Source organism: Dermacentor albipictus, chromosome 10, assembly GCF_038994185.2.
Source record: "Dermacentor albipictus isolate Rhodes 1998 colony chromosome 10, USDA_Dalb.pri_finalv2, whole genome shotgun sequence".
Lineage (NCBI taxonomy): Eukaryota > Metazoa > Arthropoda > Arachnida > Ixodida > Ixodidae > Dermacentor > Dermacentor albipictus.
Window position 1 is genome coordinate 69,429,015 of NC_091830.1, and position 14,366 is coordinate 69,443,380.

The window sequence follows — 14,366 nt, forward strand, 5'->3', positions numbered from 1 at the left end:
CTGTGCTCCCACCTACAGCAGGTGCGTTGCGATAATTAGTTTTCTATTAAACTGCACATGCCTCATGTAATATCTATTGGGGGAAACATTCGACTTGCGAAACTGTAAATCAAAGAAGGAAGCAAATAGAAATGTTAAAATGGCCTGTTTTCTCTTTTTATGTGCGCCTTGCTCTGTGTTACGGTCACCCGACCAACGCAGCAGCAGGGAACGTACAAAGTACGACATATTGTGGCTGGTCTCGCATTCATCTAAATTATATGGCAAGGTCTGCCCAATTCTCTATACTTGAACAATAGCTTCCCAATAAGGCTACCATCGTTGTAAACACGTCATTTTCTTTCGCCATTTTTTTTTCGCAGGTAAATGCGGGAAGCAAATGAGTTCAGCAGAATACACGACGCCATGCCGTTAACTCAGGTTCATCGGATTTGGCGCAAGTTGATGACGGAACGGTGGTTTACATTTTCTCGGCGTAATCTGCAGAAAACAACGGTGACAGACGCGTAAGCTAAGCCTCAATAACACTGTTAGACACCGAAATAGCACCTGTGTAATAGTGAGGGACGTCCAAGCTGAGATTTCAGCACTGCCAGCGCGTGTGCGTATACAGTACGACGAGAGTGTCCTGAGGAAGTGGTCCGTTGCGAGCCATCGCCCACATTGTCGTTTCTTTCATGTGTCGCCCCTGGCCGCGTCACCGCCTGTTCGCGCTACGTTGAGGAAATTAGTCCCCGCACCCAACTACCTCAATCCAGCGGGCACACGTCTTAAGCTCAATGCGACAGTATACACGCCGGCGGCCCCAAATTGAGCCCGCACACTAACACGTTCGACTCGAATGCCACGGCCATTGAGTAAGAGGTGATGTAGCTGTGCATCATTGAGTAAGTGGTGATGTGTGTAGCAAATTAGTCCCCGCACCCAACTACCTCGATCCAGCGCGCACACGTCTTAAGCTCAACGCGACAGTATACACGCCGGCGGCCCCAAATTGAGTCCGCACACTAACACGTTCGACTCGAATGCCACGGCCATTGAATAAGAGGTGATGTAGCTGTGCATCATTGAGTAAGTGGTGATGTGTGTAGCAAATTAGTCCCCGCACCCAACTACCTCGATCCAGCGCGCACACGTCTTAAGCTCAACGCGACAGCATACACGCCGGCGGCCCCAAATTGAGTCCGCACACTCACACGTTCGACTCGAATGCCACGGCCATTGAGTAAGTGGTGATGTAGCTGTGCATCATTGAGTAAGTGGTGATGTGTGTAGCAAATTAGTCCGCACCCAACTACCTCAATCCAGCGCGCACACGTCTTAAGCTCAACGCGACAGCATACACGCTGGCGGCCCCAAATTGAGTCCGCACACTCACACGTTCGACTCGAATGCCACGGCCATTGAGTAAGTGGTGATGTAGCTGTGCATCATTGAGTAAGTGGTGATGTGTGTAGCAAATTAGTCCGCACCCAACTACCTCAATCCAGCGCGCACACGTCTTAAGCTCAACGCGACATCATACACGCCGGCGGCCCCAAATTGGGTCCGCACACTCACACGTTCGACTCGAATGCCACGGCCATTGAGTAAGTGGTGATGTAGCTGCGCATCCTTGAGTAAGTGGTGATGTGTGTAGCAAATTAGTCCGCCCCCAACTACCTCAATCCAGCGCGCACACGTCTTAAGCTCAACGCGATAGCATACACGCCGGCGGCCCCAAATTGAGTCCGCACACTCACACGTTCGACTCGAATGCCACGGCCATTGAGTAAGTGGTGATGTAGCTGTGCATCATTGAGTAAGTGGTGATGTGTGTAGCAAATTAGTCCGCACCCAACTACCTCAATCCAGCGCGCACACGTCTTAAGCTCAACGCGACAGCATACACGCCAGCGGCCCCAAATTGAGTCCGCACACTCACACGTTCGACTCGAATGCCACGGCCATTGAGTAAGTGGTGATGTAGCTGTGCATCATTGAGTAAGTGGTGATGTGTGTAGCAAATTAGTTCGCACCCAACTACCTCGATTCTGTGTGCACACGTCTTATGCTCAACGCGACAGCATACACGCCAGCGGCCCCAAATTGAGTCCGCACACTCACACGTTCGACTCGAATGCCACGGCCATTGAGTAAGTGGTGATGTAGCTGTGCATCATTGAGTAAGTGGTGATGTGTGTAGCAAATTGGTCCGCACCCAACTACCTCAATCCAGCGCGCACACGTCTTAAGCTCAACGCGACAGCATAAACTCCGGCGGCCCCAAATTGAGTCCGCACACTCACACGTTCGACTCGAATGCCACGGCCATTGAGTAAGTGGTGATGTAGCTGTGCATCATTGAGTAAGTGGTGATGTGTGTAGCAAATGAGTCCGCACCCAACTACCTCGATTCTGTGTGCACACGTCTTATGCTCAACGCGACAGCATACACGCCAGCGGCCCCAAATTGAGTCCGCACACTCACACGTTCGACTCGAATGCCACGGCCATTGAGTAAGTGGTGATGTAGCTGTGCATCATTGAGTAAGTGGTGATGTGTGTAGCAAATTAGTCCGCACCCAACTACCTCAATCCAGCGCGCACACGTCTTAAGCTCAATGCGACAGCATACACGCCGGCGGCCCCAAATTGAGTCCGCACACTCACACGTTCGACTCGAATACCACGGCCATTGAGTAAGTGGTGATGTAGCTGTGCATCATTGAGTAAGTGGTGATGTGTGTAGCAAATTAGTCCGCACCCAACTACCTCAATCCAGCGCGCACACGTCTTAAGCTCAACGGGACAGCACACACACCGGCGGCCCCAAATTGAGTCCGCACACTCACACGTTCGACTCGAATGCCACGGCCATTGAGTAAGTGGTGATGTAGCGGTGCATCATTGAGTAAGTGGTGATGTGTGTAGCAAATTAGTCCGCACCCAACTACCTCGATTCTGTGTTCACTAGTCTTATGCTCAATGCGACAGCACACACGCCAGCGGCCCCAAATTGAGTCCGCACACTCACACGTTCGACTCGAATGCCACGGCCATTGAGTAAGTGGTGATGTAGCTGTGCATCATTGAGTAAGTGGTGATGTGTGTAGCAAATGGTCCGCACCCAACTACCTCAATCCAGCGCGCACACGTCTTGAGCTCAACGCGACAGCATACACGCCGGCGGCCCCAAATTGAGTCCGCACACTCACACGTTCGACTCGAATGCCACGGCCATTGAGTAAGTGGTGATATAGCTGTGCATCATTGAGTAAGTGGTGATGAGTGTAGCAAACTAGTCCACAACCCACTACCTCGATTCTGTGTTCACACGTCTTATGCTCAACGCGACAGCATACACGCCAGCGGCCCCAAATTGAGTCCGCACACTCACACGTTCGACTCGAATGCCACGGCCATTGAGTAAGTGGTGATGTAGCTGTGCATCATTGAGTAAGTGGTGATGTGTGTAGCAAATTAGTCCGCACCCAACTACCTCGATTCTGTGTGCACACGTCTTATGCTCAACGCGACAGCATACACGCCAGCGGCCCCAAATTGAGTCCGCACACTAACACGTTCGACTCGAATGCCACGGCCATTGAGTAAGAGGTGATGTAGCTGTGCATCATTGACTGAGTGGTGATGTGTGTAGCAAATTAGTCCGCACCCAACTACCTCAACCCAGCGCGCACACGTCTTAAGCTCAACGCGACAGCATACACGCCGGCGGCCCCAAATTGAGTCCGCACACTCACACGTTCGACTCGAATGCCACGGCCATTGAGTAAGTGGTGATGTAGCTGTGCATCATTGAGTAAGTGGTGATGTGTGTAGCAAATTAGTCCGCACCCAACTACCTCAATCCAGCGCGCACACGTCTTGAGCTCAACGCGACAGCATACACGCCGGCGGCCCCAAATTGAGTCCGCACACTCACACGTTCGACTCGAATGCCACGGCCATTGAGTAAGTGGTGATATAGCTGTGCATCATTGAGTAAGTGGTGATGTGTGTAGCAAATAAGTCCACACCCCACTACCTCGATTCTGTGTTCACACGTCTTATGCTCAACGCGACAGCATACACGCCAGCGGCCCCAAATTGAGTCCGCACACTCACACGTTCGACTCGAATGCCACGGCCATTGAGTAAGTGGTGATGTAGCTGTGCATCATTGAGTAAGTGGTGATGTGTGTAGCAAATTAGTCCGCACCCAACTACCTCGATTCTGTGTGCACACGTCTTATGCTCAACGCGACAGCATACACGCCAGCGGCCCCAAATTGAGTCCGCACACTAACACGTTCGACTCGAATGCCACGGCCATTGAGTAAGAGGTGATGTAGCTGTGCATCATTGACTGAGTGGTGATGTGTGTAGCAAATTAGTCCGCACCCAACTACCTCAATCCAGCACGCACACGTCTTAAGCTCAACGCGACAGCATACACGCCGGCGGCCCCAAATTGAGTCCGCACACTCACACGTTCGACTCGAATGCCACGGCCATTGAGTAAGTGGTGATGTAGCTGTGCATCATTGAGTAAGTGGTGATGTGTGTAGCAAATTAGTCCGCACCCAACTACCTCAATCCAGCGCGCACACGTCTTAAGGTCAACGCGATAGTATACACGCCGGTGGCCCCAAATGGAGTCCGCACACTAACACGTTCGACTCGAATGCCACGGCCATTGAGTAAGAGGTGATGTAGCTGTGCATCATTGAGTAAGTGGTGATGTGTGTAGCAAATTAGTCCCCGCACCCAACTACCTCGATACAGCGCGCACACGTCTTAAGCTCTACGCGACAGCATACACGCCGGCGGCCCCAAATTGAGTCCGCACACTCACACGTTCGACTCGAATGCCACGGCCATTGAGTAAGTGGTGATGTAGCTGTGCATCATTGAGTAAGTGGTGATGTGTGTAGCAAATTAGTCCGCACCCAACTACCTCCATCCAGCGTGCACACGTCTTAAGCTCAACGCGACAGCATACACGCCAGCGGCCCCAAATTGAGTCCGCACACTCACACGTTCGACTCGAATGCCACGGCCATTGAGTAAGTGGTGATGTAGCTGTGCATCATTGACTGAGTGGTGATGTGTGTAGCAAATTAGTCCGCACCCAACTACCTCAATCCAGCGCGCACACGTCTTAAGCTCAACGCGACAGCATACACGCCGGCGGCCCCAAATTGAGTCCGCACACTCACACGTTCGACTCGAATGCCACGGCCATTGAGTAAGTGGTGATGTAGCTGTGCATCATTGAGTAAGTGGTGATGTGTGTAGCAAATTAGTCCGCACCCAACTACCTCAATCCAGCGCGCACACGTCTTGAGCTCAACGCGACAGCATACACGCCGGCGGCCCCAAACTGAGTCCGCACACTCACACGTTCGACTCGAATGCCACGGCCATTGAGTAAGTGGTGATATAGCTGTGCATCATTGAGTAAGTGGTGATGTGTGTAGCAAATTAGTCCACACCCAACTACCTCGATTCTGTGTTCACACGTCTTATGCTCAACGCGACAGCATACACGCCAGCGGCCCCAAATTGAGTCCGCACACTCACACGTTCGACTCGAATGCCACGGCCATTGAGTAAGTGGTGATGTAGCTGTGCATCATTGAGTAAGTGGTGATGTGTGTAGCAAATTAGTCCGCACCCAACTACCTCGATTCTGTGTGCACACGTCTTATGCTCAACGCGACAGCATACACGCCAGCGGCCCCAAATTGAGTCCGCACACTAACACGTTCGACTCGAATGCCACGGCCATTGAGTAAGTGGTGATGTAGCTGTGCATCATTGAGTAAGTGGTGATGTGTGTAGCAAATTAGTCCGCACCCAACTACCTCAATCCAGCGCGCACACGTCTTAAGGTCAACGCGATAGTATACACGCCGGTGGCCCCAAATGGAGTCCGCACACTAACACGTTCGACTCGAATGCCACGGCCATTGAGTAAGAGGTGATGTAGCTGTGCATCATTGAGTAAGTGGTGATGTGTGTAGCAAATTAGTCCCCGCACCCAACTACCTCGATACAGCGCGCACACGTCTTAAGCTCTACGCGACAGCATACACGCCGGCGGCCCCAAATTGAGTCCGCACACTCACACGTTCGACTCGAATGCCACGGCCATTGAGTAAGTGGTGATGTAGCTGTGCATCATTGAGTAAGTGGTGATGTGTGTAGCAAATTAGTCCGCACCCAACTACCTCCATCCAGCGTGCACACGTCTTAAGCTCAACGCGACAGCATACACGCCAGCGGCCCCAAATTGAGTCCGCACACTCACACGTTCGACTCGAATGCCACGGCCATTGAGTAAGTGGTGATGTAGCTGTGCATCATTGACTGAGTGGTGATGTGTGTAGCAAATTAGTCCGCACCCAACTACCTCAATCCAGCGCGCACACGTCTTAAGCTCAACGCGACAGCATACACGCCGGCGGCCCCAAATTGAGTCCGCACACTCACACGTTCGACTCGAATGCCACGGCCATTGAGTAAGTGGTGATGTAGCTGTGCATCATTGAGTAAGTGGTGATGTGTGTAGCACATTAGTCCGCACCCAACTACCTCAATCCAGCGCGCACACGTCTTGAGCTCAACGCGACAGCATACACGCCGGCGGCCCCAAACTGAGTCCGCACACTCACACGTTCGACTCGAATGCCACGGCCATTGAGTAAGTGGTGATATAGCTGTGCATCATTGAGTAAGTGGTGATGTGTGTAGCAAATTAGTCCACACCCAACTACCTCGATTCTGTGTTCACACGTCTTATGCTCAACGCGACAGCATACACGCCAGCGGCCCCAAATTGAGTCCGCACACTCACACGTTCGACTCGAATGCCACGGCCATTGAGTAAGTGGTGATGTAGCTGTGCATCATTGAGTAAGTGGTGATGTGTGTAGCAAATTAGTCCGCACCCAACTACCTCGATTCTGTGTGCACACGTCTTATGCTCAACGCGACAGCATACACGCCAGCGGCCCCAAATTGAGTCCGCACACTAACACGTTCGACTCGAATGCCACGGCCATTGAGTAAGTGGTGATGTAGCTGTGCATCATTGAGTAAGTGGTGATGTGTGTAGCAAATTTGTCCGCACCCAACTACCTCAATCCAGCGCGCACACGTCTTAAGGTCAACGCGATAGTATACACGCCGGTGGCCCCAAATGGAGTCCGCACACTAACACGTTCGACTCGAATGCCACGGCCATTGAGTAAGAGGTGATGTAGCTGTGCATCATTGAGTAAGTGGTGATGTGTGTAGCAAATTAGTCCCCGCACCCAACTACCTCGATACAGCGCGCACACGTCTTAAGCTCTACGCGACAGCATACACGCCGGCGGCCCCAAATTGAGTCCGCACACTCACACGTTCGACTCGAATGCCACGGCCATTGAGTAAGTGGTGATGTAGCTGTGCATCATTGAGTAAGTGGTGATGTGTGTAGCAAATTAGTCCGCACCCAACTACCTCCATCCAGCGTGCACACGTCTTAAGCTCAACGCGACAGCATACACGCCAGCGGCCCCAAATTGAGTCCGCACACTCACACGTTCGACTCGAATGCCACGGCCATTGAGTAAGTGGTGATGTAGCTGTGCATCATTGACTGAGTGCTGATGTGTGTAGCAAATTAGTCCGCACCCAACTACCTCAATCCAGCGCGCACACGTCTTAAGCTCAACGCGACAGCATACACGCCGGCGGCCCCAAATTGAGTCCGCACACTCACACGTTCGACTCGAATGCCACGGCCATTGAGTAAGTGGTGATGTAGCTGTGCATCATTGAGTAAGTGGTGATGTGTGTAGCACATTAGTCCGCACCCAACTACCTCAATCCAGCGCGCACACGTCTTGAGCTCAACGCGACAGCATACACGCCGGCGGCCCCAAACTGAGTCCGCACACTCACACGTTCGACTCGAATGCCACGGCCATTGAGTAAGTGGTGATATAGCTGTGCATCATTGAGTAAGTGGTGATGTGTGTAGCAAATTAGTCCACACCCAACTACCTCGATTCTGTGTTCACACGTCTTATGCTCAACGCGACAGCATACACGCCAGCGGCCCCAAATTGAGTCCGCACACTCACACGTTCGACTCGAATGCCACGGCCATTGAGTAAGTGGTGATGTAGCTGTGCATCATTGAGTAAGTGGTGATGTGTGTAGCAAATTAGTCCGCACCCAACTACCTCGATTCTGTGTGCACACGTCTTACGCTCAACGCGACAGCATACACGCCAGCGGCCCCAAATTGAGTCCGCACACTAACACGTTCGACTCGAATGCCACGGCCATTGAGTAAGAGGTGATGTAGCTGTGCATCATTGAGCAAGTGGTGATGTGTGTAGCAAATTAGTCCCCGCACCCAACTACCTCGATCAAGCGCGCACACGTCTTAAGCTCAACGCGACAGCATACACGCCGGCGGCCCCAAATTGAGTCCGCACACTCACACGTTCGACTCGAATGCCACGGCCATTGAGTAAGTGGTGATGTAGCTGTGCATCATTGAGTAAGTGGTGATGTGCGTAGCAAATTAGTCCGCACCCAACTACCTCAACCAGCGCGCACACGTCTTAAGCTCAACGCGACAGCATACACGCCGGCGGCCCCAAATGGAGTCCGCACACTCACACGTTCGACTCGAATGCCACGGCCATTGAGTAAGTGGTGATGCAGCTGTGCATCATTGAGTAAGTGGTGATGTGTGTAGCAAATTAGTCCGCACCCAACTACCTCAATCCAGCGTGCACACGTCTTAAGCTTAGCGCGACAGTATACACGCCGGCGGCCCCAAATTGAGTCCGCACACTCACACGTTCGACTCGAATGCCACGGCCATTGAGTAAGTGGTGATGTAGCTGTGCATCATTGAGTAAGTGGTGATGTGTGTAGCAAATTAGTCCGCACCCAACTACCTCAATCCAGCGCGCACACGTCTTAAGCTCAACGCGACAGCATACACGCCAGCGGCCCCAAATTGAGTCCGCAGACTCACACGTTCGAGTCGAATGCCACGGCCATCGAGTACGTGGTGATGTAGCTGTGCAAGTCGCCCTCGATGGAATCGCGCAGCTGCTTCCTCACGTCCTTCGTGGAGCGCACGCTGCAGCCTTCGGACTCGACGAGCGCGCGCAGTCTCTGGCTCACGTTGGTGGCCGGCGACTCGCCGAGCACCACCACGGACTCCGGGAAGTGGGCGCCCAGTTTAATCGGGACGTCGGCGGAAGTTGCCGCGCTGGTCCACTTCAGCAGCTGGCTCTGAGGGTTCGAACGCCACGAGTCCAGAGCCAACAGTGCGAGCGGCAGAAGGAAGAAGATGAAGAAGAGGTCCCAGCTGCGAACGAGGCTCAGGAGCCGCTTGGAAAACAGGGCGCCGAAGGATCGCGGCCCCGTGCGCTCTTTCGTGATGGGCTTGCAAACAGCGTCGATGTCTTTTCCTGCAAGCCGCGCGCAAGATTCGCAAGTTTATTAATTCGTGACTGGAACTTCCATTGATGAAATGAATGCCGGTAACGGATTTGCAAAACGCGAACGAAATAGTGCATAAATTCTGAGTTTTTTTGTTGACTTGACTACTTCCCTAAACTACAAGAATATTGGTAATCTGAGAGAGAGAGAATGTTCATTAAGGAGCAGTAAGAGAATGTGCCGGAATGTATGTGTCTCATATGTCTGGCTCACTTACCGAAAATGAAGTATGTAGACTTACTTTAGGTGCAATGGGTTTTACGTATGGGAAATAAAGGTGACTCCGATCATGGCCGCAGGGTAAATGAATCAAACGTAGCAATTTGACCTCTCTTTTCCAAAACACGCACACGCAAATATTGAAGAAAGCTACGCCTAAAACAGGCATAGAAACAACGTAAGTTGGTCTTCTGGAAGAGGTAACCAGTACAGTAGCCGGTGTGAACACAAGGCTAACGACTCAATTGCTCTTGCGTATATTCTTCCAAATGGCAGGATACATGTGTAGCAAGTAACTGGATGGATTCTTTAGCATTACCGCCATGTTCTGATAAAGCAGTACATGTTGGTCACTGCGCACTGTCCCTGTGATTCGGCTGGATTTTTTCTGCGAACCATCTTTCTTCAAAAGATGACCCGATGCTGTTCTCTCAGGTATATGTTAAGAATCAAGGAACAAGCCGCGTTAGCAGAGGGGAAAATTGTTTGCAAACCATGTACTCCCTTTGTAATTTTGAACGTTTACCAGGAGCAAAAGAATTTTGTATTCTTCCTCGTTATTAATGGTTATTAGTGAGCGAAAACTTTTGCACTTGTATGTGCACTTGAATACGTGTAAATTTGTTCAGGTGGGCTCCTTGTCGACAACTGTGTTCGAGCTGCCAGCGTCTGCAATAAAATTTTCTCTCGACTTCCTTGAACTCTCTCACAGAATTAGCCAGCCTATGCCTTCTTATATTTCTTTTACCAACACTACATTGGGGCACACCCTGTTCTCCGCTCCGTGCAACATTCCCTGCCGTCTGAACCATTGCTTAATTGTTCATGTGTCGTTCTGCCAGACCAATCTACACACGCGTTCCTTCGTGCAGAAGGTGTCACCTGAGTGGATTTACCTTTAAGCGTACATCACTCAGTAACCCTGTTCATTTTTTGAAGACTACCATTTTAAACACAATTTTAATTCGAGCAGACGTTTTCTTTTTGGCCCAACATTAGCCAGAAATCACAGTACCAACTCGGAGACTACATGCTACGTCCAACGGGTGTCCAGCTAAGACTCGTGTGTCCAAAGCCGAGTATACTGTTAAGCAAATGTACACCCTTTGCGGTGTAAATTTTTCGCAGGAGTGTAATCGTTAACAGGTTGTTCATGTAAATGTTTAAAATGTTTTACGTTTGGTTAGAGTAATATTAGCGCTTTGTGTGGCTGGTTAAGCACGGCGCCAACAGGTTGGCTGGACCGTGCAGACCGATCAGGCCGCTCACGTACGCCTACGCTAAAGTTCCTTCAACAGCTTGAGTTTATGCCTCCAGCCATCCGTCGATACGCCCAGCTTGCCTGTGGTTACCGGAATACCAGACACGTTCGGCGCTGGGACAGAATGCTCGCAAGGCACGCTGCTTCGATAGCTTTCGCTTGGCGTCGACTGCAAAGCAGCTGGCGGAGAGTTTGGAGAGACTTCGCACGCTCGCTCCTAGAGAACCGGAAGTCAACGATACGACGGGCCATCATGACGCGGAGCCAGTGAACACGGAGCTTAGCCCCGGTCATGCGGCGTACGAGTTGAGGAGAAAATGCCTGGCTATGGGGGAGGGCAACTTGTAATCGTCCGTAGCTCTCTTAATATGAGCCGTTTCACACAAATTGTGGTGTGAATGATTAAGTTTAGCTGCACCTTACGAATCTACAATATTTGTCCGAACAGTTTCAGGGGCCCTTTGATAAGGGGTATACATTAAAGGTGGTACAAGCATACGCTCCAACCTCCAGCCATGATGATGAAGAAGTAGATCGGTTTTATGAATATGTGGAATTAGCCATGAGAAAAGCACAAACTCAGCATACTACAGTAATGGGCGACTTCAATGCAAAAGTTGGGGAAAAGCAAGCTGGAGAACAGGCAATTGGCTCTGGAAACACGAGAGGAGAGATGTTGGTAGAATTCGCGCAAAGGAAGAAGCTACTAATAATAAACACCTTCTTCAGAAAGCGTAGCAACAAAAAATGGAACTGGAAAAACCGTAATGGTCAAACAAGGAATGAAATCAATTTCATACTTTCTACCAATCCCAGCATAGTGCAGAATGCAGAAGTGTTAAGTAGGGTAAAGTGCAGTGATCATATGTTAGTTAGTGTAGGATTTACCCGAATTCGAAGAGAGAAAGAGTAAAATTGGTCAAGAAGAAACAGGCCAACCTAGACGCAGTAAGAATAAAAGCGGACAAATTCAGGCCGGTACATGCAAACAAATATGCAGCCTTAGAACAGCGAGATGTAGACGACATAGAGGTAATGAATGAAACCATAACTAGGCTTCCTTGAAAAGCAGCGCTTGAAGTGGGAGGCAATGCACCAAGGCAACCAGTAGGTAAGCTCTCCCTAGAACCAAAGGACCCAGTAAAGAATCGGCAAAGAATGAAACAGTCCAACTCGAGAGATCACATAGAATTCGCGGAATTGTCAAAACTGATCAACACGGAGAAAATAAAGGGTGTCCAAAATTATAACGCAAGAAAGACTGAGGAAGCAGTAATAAATGGACGCAGCATGAGATCAGTTAGAAGAAAGCTTGGCATAGGACAAGCCAAGATATATACCGTCAAAGATAAGCAGGGAAATATCATCAGTAATTTTGAATATATAGTAAAAGCCACGGAAGAATTCTATGCTGACCTGTACAATACCTAGAGCAGCCAGGACACCTCCTTTGAAAGAAGTAATGAAGAGGTTACAGAGGCTCCTCTATAACTTGCGATGAAGTTAGAAGGGCTTTAGAAGACATGAGACGAGGAAAGGCGGCTGGTGAATATGGAATAACAGTCGATTTAATCAAAGATGAAGCAGACATCATGCTTGAAAAGTTTGCGGCTCTCTCTATACGAAGTGGCTATCGACTTCAATGGTCCCAGAGAACTGGAAGAATGCCAGCATTATACTAATCCACAAAAAGGGAGACGTTAAAGAATCGAAAAATTACAAGCCCATTAGCTTACTTCCAGTATTGTACAAAATATTCGCAAAGATAATTTCGAATAGAACAAGGGCAACACTTGACTTCAGTCAACCAAGGCAACACGCTGGCTTCAGGAAGAGATACTGTACAATGGATCACATCCATGTAATCAATCAGGTAATCGAGAAATCTGCAGAGTACAATCCATCTTTCTACATGGTATTCATAGGTTCTGAAAAGGCATTTGATTCAGTAGAGATGCCAGCAGTGATAGAGACACTGCGTAATAAAGGAGTAGAGGAAGCTGACGTAAATATTTTGGAAAGCATCTACAAAGATTCCACAGCTACCTTAATTCTCGACAGGAAAATTAGGAAGATGCCTATAAAGAAAAGGGTCAGACAAGGAGACACAATCTCTCCAATGTTATTCACTGCGCGCTTGGAAGAAGTATTGAAGCTATTAAATTGAGACGGCTTAGGGACAAGGATCAAAGACGAATATCCCAGCAACCTTCGGTTTGCACATGGCATTGTCCTATTCATTAACATTGGGGACGAGTTACAACAAATGACTGAGGATCTTAACAGAGTGAGTGTAAGAGTGGGGTTGAAGATTAATATGCTGGAAACCAAAATAATGATCAATAGCCTGGCAAGGGAACAAGAGTTCAGGATCACCAGCCGGTCTCTAGAGTATGCGAAGAGATACCTTTACCTAGGTTAATTACCCACAGGATACCCTGATCATGAGAAGGAAACTTACAGAATAAAATTTGGATGGAGTTATACTCATTTCTCATTATATCCTTAGCTGCTGACTAATGCAACGTGTTATCTGCATGGGAAAGTATCAGTTCACGCCATTCTCGTGTTCATACGACATCTAAAACTCACCTAACTTACTCTTTTTTGTGGAAGTGCTTGCAAAACAACCAGATACCAGATACGCCAACCCTGTGGGAAGTCAGCTAAGAAGACCTTGTCTTCGAAATATGAAAGGAGCACATAATCATGCAACATCTGGTGGAATGAAGAATGATGAGCATAACTCTAAAACAAACGTAATTCTAACTCAACGTTAGATGCATACACAAACTGTGTCCTGCCAGATGCTTTACGTGAGGTTTGCGGGGACCCACCGAGCTGAGTAAGTCATGTAGTGCGTATAGAATGCAATCAATGGTCTGTTATAGTGAGCAGATTTGGTGGCACTGTTAAAAAAAGGCATTCGAGAGGGGAGCTGAGAGGGGAGCATTCGAGTAAACAGTTGAGATTATTAAATATGCATGCGTATGATAATAAAATCCGGAGCAAGGCAAGGGTGACAGGAAATCGCTGGCTAGACTTTCAGGCAGTTACATAAGCAATGCATAATAATCAATATGTCCGAGTTCAAAATTGTGCGTTGATTTCTGGCTGCAAGGCCATCAACGACCACTGTGCGTGTGACGCGACCGCAATTCCATAGTTACCGGTATATCAGATAACCTTTCTCATTGGCTTAGTATGCCTAAACTACGCGTAAATGCAGTAGCTATACTGATACTTGTTTTCATACAACTGTCAGAAAATTTTGTAGATAATATTGGGGGAAATTATCCTTAGATGATCAGGAACCCTGATATTCGTGCGCAATATTCTGCCTTGCATCGCCAAGAATCGCCAAGTTTCTTTATTCAGTAACTAC

At 49.4% G+C, this 14,366-nt stretch overlaps 1 protein-coding gene across 1 annotated transcript in view; it reads right to left on the minus strand.

Annotated features, from left to right (window-relative positions):
* The window catches only part of LOC135899525 (phospholipid-transporting ATPase ABCA3-like), a 138,310-nt gene that overhangs the window by 51,981 nt on the left and 71,963 nt on the right, over positions 1 to 14,366 (minus strand). The window contains exon 16 of the mRNA XM_065428809.1: positions 9,029 to 9,470. Within this exon, the coding sequence (XP_065284881.1) occupies positions 9,029 to 9,470 (442 nt within the window). The remainder of the gene's footprint in view (positions 1 to 9,028; positions 9,471 to 14,366) is intronic.